Source organism: Antechinus flavipes, chromosome 4, assembly GCF_016432865.1.
Source record: "Antechinus flavipes isolate AdamAnt ecotype Samford, QLD, Australia chromosome 4, AdamAnt_v2, whole genome shotgun sequence".
NCBI classification, from domain to species: domain Eukaryota; kingdom Metazoa; phylum Chordata; class Mammalia; order Dasyuromorphia; family Dasyuridae; genus Antechinus; species Antechinus flavipes.
Window position 1 is genome coordinate 251991768 of NC_067401.1, and position 19622 is coordinate 252011389.

Genomic DNA, 19622 nt, shown 5'->3' on the forward strand with positions numbered 1-19622 from the left:
ATGATCCTATTAAGTTCTGGTATGCTTGGGGTGTTCTCTTTCTGAAGCCAGATATCCAAAGTCATTTGCAGCACATTACATAAAGGGGAAAAAACATACATACATTCCACCATTTGTTCAGATACATATGCATAGGAATATAGTATATACACAACAGAAATAAATTATATCATTCAAAATGCAGACTGAAGGTTGTCTGAAGCATAGCCTAAAGGACCTGAAGGCAAGACAGTCATTTAAAACTATGCAACCAACATTTTATCAAGCAATACACAAAAGTGAAAGGAAAAAAATATATATACACATTTTAAGATCAGGCTCCTCCAGACAAATCGACTATGTCATAAATTAACAGCATATTTGTGGCTGCCACATAGAGAATCTCTTCGAAACCCCCAAATATTTTAAAATAGTGACTGACTCATTTGCAAATAGTTGTGCTAAGAAGGGATGTCCCAAATCACCAGCTGCTCCTATTTCCCCTGGCTTCCCAGGATTTTATCCTAGAAAATCCTCCCAAGGGTTAATGTGAGCAGATTTCTGACAAGTGAGTCTTGGATTTGATCTGAAGGTGGAAGAATGAATGAGCCCTGGGAAACAAACTTTGCCTCTTCACTATTAATTTGAGGACATGGGTAGAAAGAGAAGGGAAAAAGACAAGATGGGAACCAAGTTGGGAGCAAGTAAGAAAAGGCTCCCTAGTAAACACAGTGAATGGCAGTGCAATAGCTTTATGGTTCCTGCAGAAATCACAGGGAAGGCGCTATAGTAAACAAACTGGATTCCTGTTACAACTTCAAAGAAAGGAGTACAAAAGGCAGTAAAAATGAATGTACCCAGTCATATATGTCTTAATAACTTCAAGAAAGCAAATCAAAACCATTAAAATACACTGCCAACAGGATGACGAGTTCTTCCTTGATCCCCTTTAATTTTCCTTAATGCTAAAACTGCTGCTCTAGTCAACTTTTAGTATGAAATGCCATAATAAATGGTTTTTCTCTAGGGTTTGAGTTTGTTTTGTTCCTTGCTGGTTATTTTTAAAATAGTTTTTTAACATATTATATATTTGCCTTTAATGATTTCATTGAAGAGACCAGAATTTGATGGAATTCAAAGAGAGGGAGGAAAGTATCTTTTAATCTGAAATTATAATGCATGATCTTTTTACAAATGTAGAACTAATTGGTCTCTTAGGAAAGAGGAAATAAAAGTGAATTGTTTTAATGCAAAGTTATTTAATTTAAAGTACAGTACTGAACATTTAAATGCAGTGTGACACCCAGATTAGAGATGTTTCATGTTTGCATGAATTTATAAATTTTATATTATATATATATATATATATATATATATTTCAAATATAAATTTAAGCCATTGTGCAACACTCTCAAAAGGGTCATTTCACATTTACTAAATTCTAGTGGTCCTGGAATGCAGAGTGCATTCTGTAAAAATATTAATTTAACTATTAAACAAGTAATGTTCCAATCAACTACTAAGACAATCTCCTTTTAGCAGTCAGGGATTAAATAACCTATCTTTGATCCATGTTTCACTGATTTATACATTGCAGAGGTATGCAGTCAAGAAGAAATTGTGGGTTGGGAATTGTCAAAATGACAGTCTAGTATACAACATTAAGAGGGAACCATTAATCAAATATTCTACTTGTGACAGACTGGCTCAGAGATATCACTAAATCATGTCTTCTCTGTTCTTGCTATCATATTGTTTACCTTCTTCTAAATGAGTTATTTACTTCAGAAATTTAGATATGTTATAAATTCATTACTGCAATGTGCTCAAGTCTCATGATATCCTGCTGGAAACTGGAAAACACACAATACTTTATTTAAACATTCCCTAATTGCTACATTGTCCTAGACCATATTCAATGTATTGTGTGTATATATACATATATCACATACACATATATACACACATAAGATACACACATATACACCACAACTATAACATCACACTGACAATAACATTAACTTTATACAAGTATTTGCCAAGAAAAATAGGGCATTTCCTCCGCCATTAATTCACAAGCTTATGTTGGGTTATGTTTTCTTCTTGTGTCCCTGATAAAACAAAATACATGGTTAAACCATAAAATTGTGTTGTTTTACTTCAAATTTTCTGAAGGCAACAGGCACTTTGATTCATATTGGTGTATACAAATATATATATATTTTTAATATTATGCTACCCTTTCTCTACTTGGGTATTTTGTCTGGGAAATCTTTGGTCCTTGAGCATACTTTCTTTGCTACAGCCTCTTTTTGTTTGCATTTTCATATTTTTAAAACATGAACTATGCACTCAGCTGGAAATAATGAATTGTATCATTGTAAGGTCTGCCGTTTTTCATGATAACTACACCAATCTACTACTGTTCATTTGGAGAAAACTGTTCAGTTTGAGCATTCTATTCAAACTAGCAATACATTCTATGGGATCATTCCACAGACAACATCTGTTTGCAAGCTCCAAAGACATTCCAATATACTTGAGATCAGCTTTTTCTCTGCATTATGCCTCTACATTTTTAAATTAAACTCCAAAATATATAGTAGTAAATTGGGTAAGATTTTTTTTCACATTCTCCCATTTTCAAATACCATTCTAGAAAAAGCTTTCCAACTTTGTCTATGCCAAAGCTATGGGAGCAGGTACTGCAAACCCATATTGTCATCAAGCACTCCTTCCCTTTTTTATATCAGGAGAAGCCGGTTGCTTTTAATGACAGGCCTCTTGTGCTCCAGGGTAGAATCCAATTTTTTTCTTTTTTTTTCTTTTTTTTTGTTTTGTTTTGTTTTTGGTTCATTTCTAGATCATGCTCCCATGTCTATTAAAATATCAACAAGCTTTATCAAGCTTGAACACTGGAGCAGATCATCATTGCACAAAACACACCCCATTCTACAGACAGGGTCACTCTTAAAAAAAAAAAAAATTCTTAGGAAAACTTTTCCCACTAGACATTTTTCAAATGGTCCTTAATTGCAGGGCAACCAGGTTGAGTATGTATGCTGCTGGCAGGTGAACACTGGTTGAACCTGGGCAATATAGTAATTGCTAAAATTAGCATCTGCTACATAAGGAGCTGGCTGGTAGTAACAGGTGACATTGGCCACATTGGGAATAATATTTTGCTCAGCCAGCACACGGATAGCCAGCATGGTAATGAGATTCAAAGTCTGTCTTCTCTCATGTCCCATCAAACACACCGTACTTTCATTCACCACACCGTGAAGGGTCATGAGATAGTCATACTTGCGGTCTTCCAATCCCACAAAGTGATTCTGCAAGTAGGATTCCAATTTTCTCTGCTGTTCACCAATGTCTGAGAAGTCGATGAAAAATCTGGAACACATATACCTCTGGAGGGACTTAATTTCAGCTTCAGAAGCCGCCCTAAATCCCCTAACCAAAAGATTACAGTATTTAAGAAGCCCTCCTCCTCTGATTTCTTCTGGATTTCTGGTAGCAATGACCTTGTTGCAAAGGTGATCAAAAGCTTCTTGGAAATCCCCATAGACACTCTCCCCAATTATAGTGGGGTGAAAAGTTTCAGTCATTGGATTCTCTGAGCATTCATAAAAGAGGAGGAGAGAGTCTAACTTGATTTGGAAAGAGTCTACACTGAACTCAAACTGGCGCCGCAGGGAATCCACAAATTTCAGTTCCACATTTTTGCCACTGTTGTTTGACAGAGAGATGAGACTCCATCGGTCTGAGTCATTGCATACTTTTACCATTTTCTGCACATAAGCTTCCTAAAACATGAAAGACAAAGCAAGCAGATGAACAGGACTACTAATTTAAATCAACCTCCTTTCACAACTTAGAAGCAGCTGGCTCCTTTCACATTTTATCCAAACTCACTAGTCTACCTACGGGGTTTCAGTATTTCCTCCAGGAGGTTCCCCTCCCCCACAACAAACTCATCCCCTCGGTGAATGCAACCTGGGAGAGAAAAAAGAAGAAAAGTAGTAGTTTGAAGTGCCTCTTAGAATCGGCTCACTGTTAACAGGTTCCGGGACAATGTCAGTAGTATGATATCTTGAGAGGGCTGACTGCTCACACAATTTTAACCAATTTGCAAAAATGTTGCCAAAAAAGCTGACTCTGTAAGCCTTAAAGCATGCGGGCTTCCAGAATCCAGAGCCCACAAACGATTCATATTTTCCAATACAACAGTACTCAATTTATTGTCTCAGACCTACTTCCTCAAGCCAGTGTCACTAAGCTTGGGATTTCATTGCTAACAGGGCTAACTAAAGAAATTTAATAGTTAAATAATCATAGAAATTAAACGACTTTCGAAACATCACTATCTTTTAGTTCCTGAAGTTAGTTCCAAGTTTCTCAGGTGATGCATGAAAGGCTTTAAAAAAAAAAAAAGTAAAATGGAGGTGGGGGGGAATGCATAGAACGAAGGAAAGAAAAAAAGCGCCTACTATGTGGGCACTAGACACATTTTTACAAATGCTTAAAATGACGTGAGCGACCAACCTCTGAAGATTCTAAAATTCATTCTCCAAATCAACGCTAGGCTGCTTACACTTTAATGAGCTTCTGGTTAGGGTGGGGGATGGGGAGTAGGGGGAGTCAAAAGGGATTAAGGAAACTAGGAAGTTACTTAAAGTAATGCATAACCCTATATGACACCACTACATAGGAGACGACCGGTAAGGGAAATGGGACCCTCTAAAGAACCATCAGTCAAGTATAACTTTTCCAGCTACACTCCCAGATCAAGCAAACGCTACTTAGTTTCATTCTTATCCTTGACTTCCTTTCCAAATCAATTCATTAGGAAGATTGGCTTTACCTTAAGAGTCAGCGGCGTAATCTTTTCCTTATTCACTCCTTCCGGTAAGAAATCCAAAAGGCAGTCCAGGACCACGTCCTTGACAGTCTGAAACTCCTCTTCCCCCTGGAGATCCGCACAGAAAATGAGGTCCAGGTCCTTGTAGCCCAGGCCACTGTCTTGGTGTAGGACGTGGCTAGCGGCAGAGCCGTTTAACCGCACGTCCCGGACCCCAATGCGCTTCTCCTCCAGGCGGCTCCTCACCACCTTCACTATCTGACGCGGCTGCATCTCTAGGGTGGGAAAGTTGCCCCGGCCATGGATGGGGATAGTCTCGCTCAAGATGTCGTCGAGTCGCTGCACTTGCTCCCAGCTCAGGACGTTACAATGCATGGTGGGGTTCTCACAGCAGCTAACGCAGCAGTTATTCCCACCGAAGTTGCTGTTGCTACAGCTGCAACCGCACCAGTCGTTGCCGCTACCAGTACAGATGCGAGTGATTTTGGCACTTTCGTCATCAGCCATGGTAAAGAGCCGTTTTCCCTCCGTTGCGAAATGCCAAGTAAATGCCAGGTTATGCCCTAGGAGATAAGAAAGAAAAAGAGAAGATAAGTTAGAACCAAAATGCGGGTGTCTGGCAGCGAGGAGTCAGAGCCCCGTGACAGCCTGAAGATCCCAACCTAGGAGTTGCTGAATGGTTTTCTACTCCAAAACTCAGGAGGATTTTCGTTTCCCCCCTCCCCCAGCTTAAACCCGGACCTCTTCTCCTATCCCACCCCGACCCCTACCCCTACTTCTCTTCATACAGAGATCAGAAGCCCCCGCAGCCTATTACAAAATGAAGTCTCAGCTGCAAAAGGATGAACTGGGATTGATCTCGTGTTCCCGTCCCACTTCTGTCACACCTGGACTCAGTCGCAGCCTCCTGCTCCGAAGAGCTCAGTGAGTGAACACAACCGTGAAGGAGAGAAATCCTAGGACAAAGTGAGAAGGAGCCGTGGGTAGTTGGAGGTGCAGAGGTGGGCAAAGGAGGTTCTCTTCCTGAATCCTGGCCAATTAACCTCTTTCGTACTTTCTGTACCCTTCGTTCTCTGGCTGGCTGGCAGAGTGCGGGTTTCTCGGTGCCCAAGATCTTTACTCTTTTCCCTCTACTTCCTCTTCTTCTTAAGCGCCGCTCTCTCCCCTCCAGGAGCCTGGGACAGCAGCCGTAGGAGCTACTCTGTCCTGGGCGGCTGCTGCTTCTGCTGCTATTGCAGCTGTGGTCTATCCTAAGCTTCAGCCTCTAGAGCTTTAGCAGTTATGGCTTGGGAAATGTCTTCTGTACTTTTTTATAAGGGATTTCTCCGCGCTTCCGGGGCTCAGAGTCGCTGTACTTTAGCCACACCCACCTCATCTACATAGAGAGCGGTCTTCGGACCCTGCTCTGGCTCTCCCGCCCACTTCATTTACATAAAAGACTGCTTCTGCCCTCCCTACCAAGAGGACCAGAACCATCTTTTGAGAGAAAACACCACCCTTTTTTTTTTCCCCTACGCCACCTTTCTTTTCATTAAGAAGTAGCAGTGAAAATAGCTTAGAAAAAAGAAAAGAAAATCTTAAGTAGGCTACTGAAATCGGATCACCTCTTCTAAACTACTGAAACTTCCTGGAAAAAAATAGAATTCATTTTGCAAGATATGGCTGCTTGTCACTTCATTAATTATTCTCAACTAAACAAGTGGAAGTCCCAAGAATTTCCTTTATTAAAAATATTTTAGACAAGCATATGAATGAATGAGGGGTTATTCATAAAATTTAAATTGTTTTTTGGAGTGGGTTGGTTTGTTTGTTTTGTGTGTGGGGGGGGGAGGGATTTAAATTTCCCCTTAATTTAGATTAAATTCCTACAACTAGGAACAGCCGGTCAATTTCCAATGAGAGTTTGGGATAATTGAAATTCAGCTTCCGCAACAAGTATATATATGTCAGTGAGTACACCCAAGAGATACTTCTTGAGATTCTGGCAGTATGCAGTAGGGATGCTGATGACTCATGCACCCACGTAAAAGTGTTTCTCCTAGGGCTGGATTAAGACTAGAAGAACAGCAGCAGCCTGATACACAGCTGGAGACGCAGTAACTCGACTCGACCAAACGTCACTGAGATCTGCGCTCCAGCCCCAGCTGCGAGGCGATTCCTGGAGGCTTTGATGAGAGAAAGGCTAAACCAATCACAAAAGCCTCCGCGATGACGCTTATGCCTCTCTCTTAGCTAGTGGAAGGGAGGGAAGCGGGAGTGAGGGGGGTGAGGGTGGGGGAGAAGAAACCAATGGGAGAGTTGCGTGGGCGGAGTTGTGCCTGCTGTCAGAACAGTCTGAATGGGCTCGGTGTGCGCAAGAAGAGGGTGGAGGGAAGAAGTTGCCCTGAAAGGGACCAATCCGCCCACGCAGGGCAGTTTAGTTGCGACTCCCGTCACGTTTTCTAGAAAAGACTAGAAAGGAGGAAAAGGCATTTTTTTGCTTCTTCCTCTATTGCAGTCTACTAAAGCTTTCTTTCTTTCTTTTTTTTTTTTTTTAAAGAGGACATACAATAAAATATCTCCTCTCCTCTCCCTCCCTCCTTTTCCCTCTCCTTCCCTCCCTCTCTCTCTCCTGCCTCCCCTCTCTCTCCCTCCTTCTCTTCCTCCCTTTCTTCTTCCTTCCATTTCTCCCTCTCTATCTTTTCCCCTCCCTTCTTCCTGTCTCCCTCCTCCTCCTCCTTCTCTCCCACCTGTCTCCCCCCTTCCCATCCCAATCTTTCTCCCCCCCCCCCCCTCCTCCCTACGGATCATAAAAGTGAAAGGATTCCTCTCCCAGATTCAGGGCGTAAATGGACTAGTCACACTTTCAGAATTCCGTTTCAATCTTCTGTGATTCGACTCTGAAATTTATTAAAGTTCAACTTTTGAAAAAAAAAACAATAAAAGTTTGTAATTCAGAAGGGTCCCTTCCACATCATATATACAAGATGAGTCTGTGCTTTGGTAGAAAGTGTTTCTGTCAAAAGTTAAAAAAAAAAAAATCCGATCATGAAACCTAGAGTTTTCGTGCTTTGAGTGGTAACTGTGGTAGTAGAAAGAGATATGTTCCCACACTTATCACATGCCCCTTGAGAGCTGCGAGAGCTAAGAACCCAGTATATATACTAAAGTATCGGGAACTAAAAGGAGAATTTATCACAGCCCTTTTGGCACCCACGAGCCACTGGGGAAATCTCTGGATAGAGCATCCTCCCCTGAGTCAATTTAAATAAGGAATGGAGATAGACGCCTTGTAATTAATTGAAACTTCGAGATCTCTGGATATTTGCTATTCGGACAGGGGGTGGGCAGGGTACCCGGAGAGCATCCTGCTGTGTGACAAGGCCTCCCCCTGCCGGAGAGAGAAAGAACTATACGCAAATCAAAGCAAATTTCAATAATTGATGGAATGGGGGGTTGGGATTGGGGTGGAGAACATCTCGGCGCCATAAAAGACTAGTAACTTGGAAAATAATCCAGAATTAGGAAGCATTTCTTTAGCCAGGTAATAATAGAATGAATGATCTCTACACGACTTAGTTAAATAAGTCAAATACATTCAGCCACTCATTATATACACCTTATTGTCCAAGCCAGTACTTGATAACCTTTCTAAACTGAAGGGAGAGTAAGATGGAAGAGGAAAACGGAAGTGATTTTATAGTCTCGATTTTTTAAAAAGTCTGCTGTATTCTGAGCAGGTGAAGATCCACTGGAGAGAACAAAACAGAAAATTGTTTCCCACAATTTAGGTTTATAATAATTTTCCTTCTTGGAAATTATTGTTATTAGATAAAAAGAAAATCTAGTCCCAGGACAAATAGGATCTTCAATCCCTCCAGCTTCGGTCACATATTTCTGTCCGACAAATATCTCCCATCTCTCATTAATCTTCAAGCTTCATAGCTCTAGAATCTGAAAGTGTTTTCCCAGAGAACATCTAATACAAGCTTTTCGTTTTACTGATGAAGTAACTGAGGTCAGGGGAAGGGCTGAAGAAAAGGTTCAGGAGACCTGGGTTCCAAGACCCTACTGATTGACTGACTGACTGACTACCACCTAGCAAATGGTTGATTGGCTATGTGCTTGTGTATAAGCACTTAATTTTCTGCCCTTTATATTCCTTATTTTCAAAATAAGGGAGATGGCTATAACAAAGATGAAGAGAAAGAAGAGGAAGAAGAGGTTGATGATTCAGTGCTTTGTTTCATAAAGTTCTTTGCTTGCAAAACTCCTGTAAGGCGGACATTGCAAGTATGAATTAGATGCACTTAAAGGTTTCTTCTAGCTCTAAAGTCTAAAATTTCTCTAGTATATTACACATAATCATAGTCTGTCTTCATGCCTCCAATTTATTAATCTGCTAACAGTTACATCCAAGATTTGAAATGATAGATCTTATATTTTATCTTTTTTAGCACTTATTTTGCAGATGAGAAAATTGAAGTTTTTTTTTTAACTTAATTAGAAAAGTTAATTAAGTTGGCTTGTCCAAGATCACAGAGATACTAAGGGACAGGGATTCAAACTAGCATTTTTTTCACTGCCCTACAGAGATGTTTCTACAAGAATTACTGGATAAATTCTCATAAACATAAACCACTAGATACTGACAAGCCATTGGTCATGTAGGGTTGAACAAGATATCTGATGTCCTTTCCAACTCTGAAATTCAATTCTATAAATTTGTCTACTATGTAGTTCTGTTTTTTTTTAATGCTGTTTTTGAGAGGAAATTTTATATGAGTGTTTTCAGTTAACATTGCAATTTCCCTGGATTTTTGACTCCTTTTGGTTGGAGAGCATAATTTTTTTTTTTTAGCCCCTCTGCACAGTAGCCAAGCCAACTGTCACTTCTGCCATGGTGTTGTGGTTTGGGTATTTAGAATCCCCAAAAGATTTTAAAGATGAAAGGGGCATCAGAGGACATCTGATTGAACTAGTATCTGATTAAGTAAATCTCCTAGACTATCACAACTTCATATCTCCTACTCCTCTCTTAATTTCCTTTTTGTCTAGGCTCTTTCTTTCAGTCTTTGGATGTCTTATAATTGCTCTTAAATTGCTTCCCAAAGGACAGTTAGCACAAAACTAGGAACCTTCAAAGTAAGAGAATGCAGAAGTGGGATAAAGCATCCTCTCTGGATGTGTTTGGGTCTTTTAATTGAGACCTTTTATGTCCTTCACCCACTAGATCTTGGACATATCTAACATTTCAAAAAATAACTTCCTTTAAATATGCTTTCTTTGTTTGCCTATTATTCTTAGTTTCTATAGGCCTATACTCTCTCTCTTTTTTTTTTTTTTTAATTTTGCTAAGGTCTCCAGTGCCTATATTCCACTATTTAAAATGTCAGAAAATTCCAGTTTAATCTCACAAAGTGGGTGAGTAGAAGGATGGACAATACTGAAGAGTGAACAATGGAGTTAGAAGGCCTGGTTTCTGGTACCCACTGACTGATTGATTACCGACTACAAAGCAGAAGCTTAATAAATATCTTCTCACTAGTTGACTGTTCAACCGTATACACATGTAAAAGTCATTAATTTCCTTGTATCATTCCTCATCTACAAAATAAATGGATAAATGGGGAGTATTGATGATGATGATGATGATGCAGTACTTTGTGGTTCACTGAGGATTTTTCTCACAAAAATCCTGTGAGGTAGACATTGCAAGTATAAACTTTGTTGTTCAGTTATTTTTCAGTTATGTCCAACTCTTCATGAGCCCATTCGGAAAGATGGGGCAAAGATACTGGAGTGGTTTATCTCTTTCTCTAGTTCATTCAACAGATGAAGAAACTAAAGCAAGTAGGGTTAAACAGTTTGGCCAGGAACACATAACTAATAAGGTCTGAAACCAGATTTGGACTCAGGGCCAGATTCAAATCTGGCACTCTATCTGGCACTGAACCATCTAGCTATCTCAGGTATGAACTATATATTATCAAATATATAAGCTCTTCCAGAGCTAGTTTAAATATTCTTTCAGTATGTTACAGTTGCACACTCTCTTCATGTCTATGACTTGTGAACAAATTTATATCTAAGTATTCTAGAGAAATTAGCATAAACTTTAATTTGCAGGACTTGGTGGATAGAAGGAGACTTCTAAAAAAGAAAAGGCAAGGGCCTATTCCACTCCTAGAGTGCATAAATCTATAGGGTTAGAGTTGCATAATTCTTCAATATGCCCACTCTTTTAAAGACCTGAAAGAACATTTACCTCAACCTAATATATTTATTAAATTTATATTTAGACAATGAAAGAACATATAAATCATTAACTTGTGTCAGGAGATAAAGTGGTAAGTAACAGAGAGTGGAATTATGAGGGACATTGCAATTTTTTTGGGGGGGGTAATTTTTTTTTTTTTTTTTTTTTTTTTTTTTTTTTTTTTTTTTTTTTTTTTTTTTTTTTTTTTGCTGAGGCAAATTGAGGTTAAGTGACTTGCCCAGGATCACACAGCTAGGAAGTATTAAGTATCTGAGGCCAGACTTCAGGGCTGGTACTCTATCTACTAAGCCACCTAGCTGTCCCAAGAACTCAAACTCTTTTGGTGATGAGTTTAGGAGGAAGACCTGTTAAAATACTATATAAAGGGCATAAAATAAAGAACTAAAGGGAACCTTAGTCTAAACTATTTGTAGATGACAAATTTATGGGGAAAGGAGAGTAAGCAGCTTGTCTAAAACCACACAGGTAGTATCAGATTTGAAACCAAATTTTCCAACTCAAGAGGCAATACTCTTTCCAGGATGCCATGAAATTGATTTCATTTACAACTTTTACATTGAAATACTTAGAATTCATTCATTTTTTCAGTATGTTTCAAAAGAAATTCCTCTACATACATAATAGATAAAATGTGTATATCTCTCCTATCTATAAATATATAGATAGACAGAGAGAGAGAGAGAAAGAGAGATTTATACACATCTATATCTATTTTATTCAGTTATTTCAGCCTTGTCTGCTTCTTCATGACCCCTTTTTGGAATTTTCTTGGCAAAAATACTGGAGTGACTTACTAGTTTCTTTTCCAGCTCATTTGACAGATGAGGAAACTGAGGTAAACAGGGTTAATGACTTGTACAAAGTAACATAGCCATTAAGTGTCTGAGGACTTATTTAAACTCAGATATTCCTTACTTTAGGCCAGGACTCTATCCATTGCATCATCTATCTATTTATACAAATTTACATATACATCTAAAACTATTTATATCCTATATACCTAGCTACATACCTATATATTTTATTTTAGACTACTTATTGATGGAATTCTTATTATTCAGGTAACAATACCTCCTAAATATTTTTGGAAGTGATGTGCTTTCTATCTCATTGGTTCTTTTGTTTCCTGTTAAAAAATTCAAAAACCAAAAAATAAAAAATAAAATAAAATTTCATTCAGTGATTTTCAAATTGTGTTCAACATAATAGGAATAAGGATTCTGCAAAATATTTTCAATGCCAGGGGGATCTCTTCCTTTAAAATATAAATTATGAAATAATTTCAACATAAAATATATTTATTATATGCAAAACTTTCCCACCATGAAAAAATGCTAATTTTGCCTATTTCTTCCCCAAATACTTATGTCCCTTTATCCTCCATTTAAAAGGTAGCTCTAGTATTCTAGAAAGAGTATAGGATTTTTGAATCAATTGATATGAGTTATAATCCAGCTTCTTCTTTTTATTACCTCTATGAATTTGAGCATATCACTTCATTGTGCTCAGATTCTAACTTTCTAAAAATGGAAATAATCATGCCTGTGCTACCTACTTCACATACTTCACAAAGTTTTGAAGTGATCAAAGGAAATCATGCAAATAAAGTATTTAAAAATGCCATTTGTGATAATCACCACTAACATATCCTCATTCACAACTCTTCATTTCCTCCAAACCTTTATTGTAGCAACTCACATTCTACAGTGTTTTGAAATGAGGTAGGTAGTGTAGGTATTATTCCCTGAAGTAACTGAAGTTCAAAAAAAGTTAAATGATTTATTACCTAATAAGTATTGGGATGATGAATCAAACTTAATCTCCTGATTCTAATACCAAGGGCTTATTCCAGAGGAGTTAACTCTGTAAAAGAACTGTAACTTGAGTATAGCTGGGACTTTGTCTCAGTTCATCCATATGTAGTGAGCCTTGACAATATTTGTACTTCCTCAGCCAGTATTAATAATTTAAACTATGACTTATTCAGAAAAAAATAACTAATCTCAGTGGTCACACCCTACATGAGATCCTTTGTAGCCTAACATTTTCCCCTTTTTTACACACAATACTCACACACACATATACAGACAGACAGACAGAGAGAGAGAGAAAAAGAGAGAGAGAAAATGAGGTGTCCTTGTAGGCCATTCTGCCTGAAGGTATCATAATTCTACCCATGATCTCTCTTTTCTTTCAAACAAATTGATCTGCCTCAAGCATGTTTTTGTGATACTCACCACAGGAGCAAGAATTACTATTTACAACTCTACTTGGCAAATCATTTAGGATCACATTTTTCTATCCAAAAATAACTGTTGTGAAAATAAGAAGTAAAATGAATTCAGTTGACAAAAATATAGAGTGATTCTGCCCCTGGTCAAGAATGAGATCTGAGATTATTTAGGAGACATCATAATATACCATCCTAAAAAGAATTTTTGGGAATATTTACTTTTATAAATCAGTGAATCATCTATGTGGATATTTCTTCCATCCCCAGAGGTCACAGTCCCTTCACTCCTTAATCTCTATGATTATTGTCCCTGTATTTCCATAGCTCTCATTATATCTATCCAAATTCAATCTGGTTCCCAGCCTTACTCATCAGTGAAATTACCCTTCTCTCCCCATTATCCTCAATCCCCTCTACTTCCCACTTCACAAAGATAACACAAGCAGCAAATGGCATGTGCAAAGTGCTTTGTAAACCTTAAACATTTGAAACAATTGTCAAATTCCCTTAGCAATAGATATTCCCAAGAAAATCAAAATGAAAGGGAACAGGAAGAAAAGTTCCACTGAATTATCCATTACAGTGGCCCTCATTGAATCCCCTGGACATTCTTTTCCTTCTTTTGATGTGCTTTCTACACAAAGCAGCCCCCATCACTTCTTTTTTTTCTCCCCTTTTTTTAAAAGAATTTTTAAAAATCTTGAACTTGAGTTCAAATTTGACCTTGGGCACTAATGATTAGATTTGTCATTAGAATCTGGTCACAGATATACCAGATTCTAATGACAAATCTGGTCATTAAAATATCAGGAGTGGGTAAGTTAACCCACTTAACATTGGGGTTAAGTGACTTGCTTAGGGTCACACAGCTATAAAGTGTTAAGTGCCCAAGGTCAAATTTGAATTCAAGTTCTTCTGACTTCAGGGCTGGTGCAGTGGGGTGGTACACTATCCACTACATCATCTAAATGCCCCTTTTGCCACTTCTTTAAGCCCTATTTCTCTTATTCCCACAGTGAGCAATGGGCCTTGAGAAGGACAATGAAGAAAAGGGGCAGTGGTAATTTAAATTGCCAAATTATCTCCCATGATTCTGGGAGAAGGACACTGGAATTAAGAAGGATTAGGGAAGGCTTTTGATAGAGTGCTAGATTTGAAATTCAAAAGATCTGAGTTCATAATTGTATCTTGTTCATATACTACTTTTATGTTCAAATCAGTTCTCCTGGGATCATGTTTTTCTTATCTATAAAATGAGGGAATTTAATAAGATGACCTCTAAGGTTCTTTCCAGCTCTTAATGTAAGATCCCATGATTCTCATTTAATCTTACATCAGTGTGAGTAATTTTAAAATCTTTAACAAAACTCAGCTGCCTCTGATGAGAGGGAAGAGCTTTGCATGTATTACAGAGATCATTTGAGTGTTGAAAACTATGAAAGCAATGCTACTCAGAGCATTTATGTGATTTGTATATCTCCAAAGAGTCATATCTTAGGATATTTAGTTGAAGCTTTCTGTTAGTATACAATTAATTACCTATAGTCATACAGGAGCACTACAATTATAATATGAAAATGACAAATGGGACCAATCAACCTAAAACCTAAATTATCAATAGGATGAAAGACAATGTGATATAACAGAAAGAAAGCCGACTTTAGAGTCAGGAAAAACCTGAGTTCAAATCTTAACTCTGATATTCCCTAGCTCTGTGCTCTGTGACTATGGGCAAACAGTTTAACTCCTCAGGGGTTCAGTGTTATGCCACAGTTCCCTTTTAATGTCCTGAACCAGTTTCCCTAATTGTCCTATTCAGTCACTCTGCCTCAGGTTATAACCATTCCCTCTTAATATTAGGATAAAGGTCTAAGATATAAGACCTTTAGGCTATAATCGTTCCCTCTTAATATTTGATGGGATAAAGGTCTTTATCCATTTTAGATGTCATTAGAATATCAGGAGCTGTCTCCAGTACCTCCCCATTATGTCATCCTATGTGCCTCCCCTCATTAGGACATCCCCATCCAGGTACCTCCCCCATTATGTCATTGTTCTTATTACCCTATAAAAGAATTTTGTATTTGACATTCACTGCTGGATCCTTTGAGATGATAGTCTCATTCAGCCCTGGGACCAAACCATGGATTCATTTGGTCATCTCTCCCATTTAATAAATTATTAAATACTCTCTAATCACTATCTTGCTCAGTTTCTATGGCATTTCATCAGTTTTTTTGTTTTTTTTTTAATCTATAAAATAGGAGCTAATAATATTTGAAGTACCTATATCACAGGATTGTCATGAGGCTCAAGGAGATAATTTATGTAAAGTGCTTTGCCAATTTAAAAATGGCATATAAATGTCAGTTTTTATCATCATCAATAAATATCAGATTGTCCATTGATGTGTCTTCAGTGGGAAGAATAGCTGATATTTTCTTCTATTATCAATTACTGATTATACCAGAAATTCTTCCTTTTTTGATGTTTCTGAAATGACATGCAAGTGCAGTTGAGCATTAGAATGATCTCGCAGCTCAGTCTTCCCTTGACAAATAAAAAAAGCCATTCATTTGCAAGTTACGTACATTTGGAAAAAAAGTAAACTAGGAATATACATGTATAGCTATACACATATTTATAAAAGTAGATACATATGTTATATATCTATCTATATATCTATATATGTGTGTATATACATATTTCAATGTGTATATATACATATATTTATATAATCTAACACATATGAATAAATTAACTATTCTACCAAAATGTAATAGGATTTTTTCCATCTACCAGTTTGTGCTAGAAAGGTATTTAACCTCTCTTAAGAGAAATGTCAATGTTTGCTTTTGAAGCTATGTTCTTTCAAAAGAGTACGAGGAAGAATAAGATGAATTATTTAGTTTCCTCCTGAGTTAGCCAAAAGATTTTTGCAAGAATTAAGCTTTTACTTTGTATGTGTGTGTCTCTCAATCTGTGTGTGTGTGTGTGTGTGTGTGTGTACTTGTAACTCAGCTGGTGCCTCTATATAACCAGCAGATTGGCATGGAGGAAGTATGAAGGAGCAAAAGGTCAAGCAGGCATGGAAGACAATTTATACAAATGCTACAAATGAACATATACATTTATAGAGAATAATATTATGAAATTAAAGATTACTTGATGTATGTAATCACAGAGATAAGTTTGTTCAATGAATGGCCACCATTAAGTAAGACAGACAACTCCAAAGGAGTTGGTGAAAAAAAAAAATACTATCTATCTTCAGAGAGAGAACTGATAAACTCTAAATGCAAATTAAAGTATAAATTTCTCATTTTGTTTTTATTTCTTAAAAAAAAAAAACATGGCTAGTATGGAGATGTTTTTTTTTTTTTTATTTCACAAGTATAATTCCATATTGTTTACTTTCTTGATGACTGGAGGAGAGAATGTGGAACTCAAAATTAAAAAAAAAAAGAATATTAAAGACAAAATAGATAATAAGTTAGAAACATTGTTTAAAAAGAAACTAAGAAGGAAATTTGAAAGAGGGGAGGATTTAGTAGAAGAGATAATGAGATAATAAAGATGATGAAAAAAAAATAAGCAAGATAAAATATGGGGAAATATAAGTTCAGCAAAATATGTTCATCACTACCATGTTGAATCCAAATGATTAACTATAGCTGACAATAACACCTTAAAGGTTTACAGAGTGTTTTATGTATGTTTTCTTTTTTGATTTTAACAACAATATTGTGAAATAAGTGTTATTATTATCGATATTTTACAGATGAGAAAGAAGGCTAAGAAATTTTAAGTGATTTGACCAGGGTCACACAATGTTAGAAGTTTTAAAACAGGATTCAAAGTTCAGCACTTTCTATCACATCATATAGATGTCTATGGTGCAAGAGGAATTCCTTCTTTATAGATGATGAGGTCCTACAGATGTTCTTGTTTTTTAAATATCAGTCCCAAAGCCCCAGAAAATTGAAGAGCCCTTTAATAAGATCCACAACTAATCAAAAATAATTGATTTAATAATCCCCATATTAAATCAGTGAATGGATAATGTCAGTTGCCCAAGCTAAAACATATAGTTGGATGGGAAGCTTATTTTCATTATGTTCTGGACCAAAACATAAGCAACAATCACTAGCACCAGCAATTCTGATTAGAAGAGGAAAATTGTAATCCAGCTTATACAAACACAAAACAAAATGTTGACGATTAAAGAAAAAATAAGAGATTTGTCACCTGTTTTCCAAATTATTGCAAAGACTTCCTAAATGTTATTTCTTCCCACACTTTCTTCTTCAATGCATCCTTCATGCAGTTTTAAGTTGATATTTTAAAAGAACTGATTTAATCCTATCCTGCACAAGAAAGTGCAGGAACTCATATTACCCTTAGGATAAAATCCAAAATTATCTGTTTGTCTGTTTTTTTTTTTTTTAACCCACCACAATCTAGCTCCCATCTATCATTCTAATTTATTTCATATAATTCTCTTCAGGCACTCTCCTTTGTCATATTGACCTCTTCTTCCTCTTCTTTCCTGTCCTCTTCTCTGCTTTCCTAAATCTCCTTTTGTTCACATGGGGTATAATGCATTTACCTATGAATACGTATATATGTGAAATTATTCTATACATCTATTTTATCAGTTATTTCTCTGGATACAAGAAGCATCTTTCCTCATGTATCCTTTGTAGCTAATCTGGTTATTTTTAACAGTGCAAATGATTTAATTACTCAAAGTTCTTAAAACAATATTGAAATTACTATATACTATGTTCTCTTGGTCCTGCTCATTTACTCTCTTTCTGAAGATTTCTAGAAGTGGGGTGCTCACTACCTACTTGTCAAACAAATAGACAATTTTCTTAGCACAGTGACTGGCATATACTAGGTGCTTAGTAAGTTGTTCCAGACCAAATGAAAGAAAATGAGAGGAAGAAAAATATCTGGTATAAAAGTAAATAAATAACAGTTGTATCTTAGATTGAAGAAACATTTTGAGTAGTAGCTTTCCAAGTGTTTCCTGAACCAATTAAATCTAGTTTCTCTGGCTGATTCTTAACACAGATCATGCCTAGACAAGACAAATATTTTGGTAAAACATTATTTAAGATAATAGCTTCATTTTATAGATGAGGAAATTAAAGGTCCAAGGAATTTAAATCTTTTGCATTAGGTCACACAGGTAATAAGCAACAGAGAAAGTATTTGAAAGCAATTCTTCTGACTTTTTTTTCAACTGATTAAACACTTCAGTCAATCTTGCAGCTACTTCATCTAAATGGATATCAAGGTTAGATATCCTAGAACATAGCAGATGCTTAATTAGTGCTAATTATCTGGAAATGGTTATGGATAAATCCAATCTCTTACATTTTACAGTATAAATCAGAGTGGAAGATTTGGCTATAGGGACAAGATTGGAAGGAGAGTTACTTGTTCCATGAAAGGCATCAGTGAAAAGAGTCAGACTTGATACTGGGTTCAAATCTCACCTGTGATATTTGTTAGCTGTATAACTATAGGTAAGTAACTACATCTCTGAGCCTTAGTTTCCTTATTTGTAAATCTGGAAAATAATACCTATAATATTTACCTCATAGTTGTTTTGGGGTTCAGTGAAAACACTTTGTACAATTTGACATACTCCTGTTATTAATAATAGAAATAGAGCCTCAGCTTCTGATTTAATTAGTGTAAAGAATTCCTGGAGAAGGAAACTCCCTCTACCAATGCAGATAAGTAACTCTTTGCAACACTGAGAAGCTTATTTGTCTAAGGTCCTTGAACCAGTATGCTTCAAGAGCAGGACTTGGATCCAGATCAATGAAAGTAGCTCATTATTGGTTACATCATACTACCTCTCATTCAGCAACAAAAACAAAAAACAACAGCTAATTTAATCTTTTAAAGCTTTGCTTTAAGATTTGATCTTAGGTGTTAGATTCTCAAATTAGCTAAATGGTAAATATCCTCTTTACTTTTTAAATAGTGTAAAGGAAGCATTGGGATCTCTTAATCCCATAAAGGCAAAATTATCTAGGAATAGGTCATCCAGAGTGGAGATTTTCTATGTTAGTTTGGGACAACCAACAATTATCTAAATCCAGATGGAGGTTTGTGTAGAGTGGGAGGTAATTTTGAGTATGTTCTTCTTCCTGCATTTCAGAATAGAGCAAATTATCTTTGGACCACTTATTGTTTGATGTTTTCCCCATCTCATTTCCTATTCATTAATACAGATAAACAAAAGCTGATTGTACCATAAAGGATTG

At 36.7% G+C, this 19622-nt stretch overlaps 1 protein-coding gene across 1 annotated transcript; it reads right to left on the reverse strand.

The window, feature by feature from the left end:
• Nucleotides 1–1822: 1822 nt before the first annotated feature.
• Nucleotides 1823–6969, reverse strand: TENT5A (terminal nucleotidyltransferase 5A). The gene is made up of 3 exons (XM_051997320.1): nucleotides 5731–6969; nucleotides 4847–5406; nucleotides 1823–3788 (listed from the first exon to the last, which is right to left on the reverse strand). Exons 2-3 carry the CDS (start codon nucleotides 5348–5350, stop codon nucleotides 3009–3011), a joined length of 1284 nt encoding a protein of 427 aa, XP_051853280.1. The 5' UTR covers nucleotides 5351–5406; nucleotides 5731–6969; the 3' UTR covers nucleotides 1823–3008.
• Between the last annotated feature and the right edge of the window lie 12653 nt (nucleotides 6970–19622).

Excerpts from the sequence above, each read along its gene's own strand:
- TENT5A (XM_051997320.1), bottom strand. The coding sequence starts at position 5,350 with ATGGCTGATGACGAAAGTGCCAAAATCACTCGCATCTGTACTGGTAGC. Across the intron at positions 3,789-4,846 it reads TTACGCCGCTGACTCTTAAG|GAAGCTTATGTGCAGAAAAT; the intron begins GTAAAGCCAATC and ends TTCATGTTTTAG.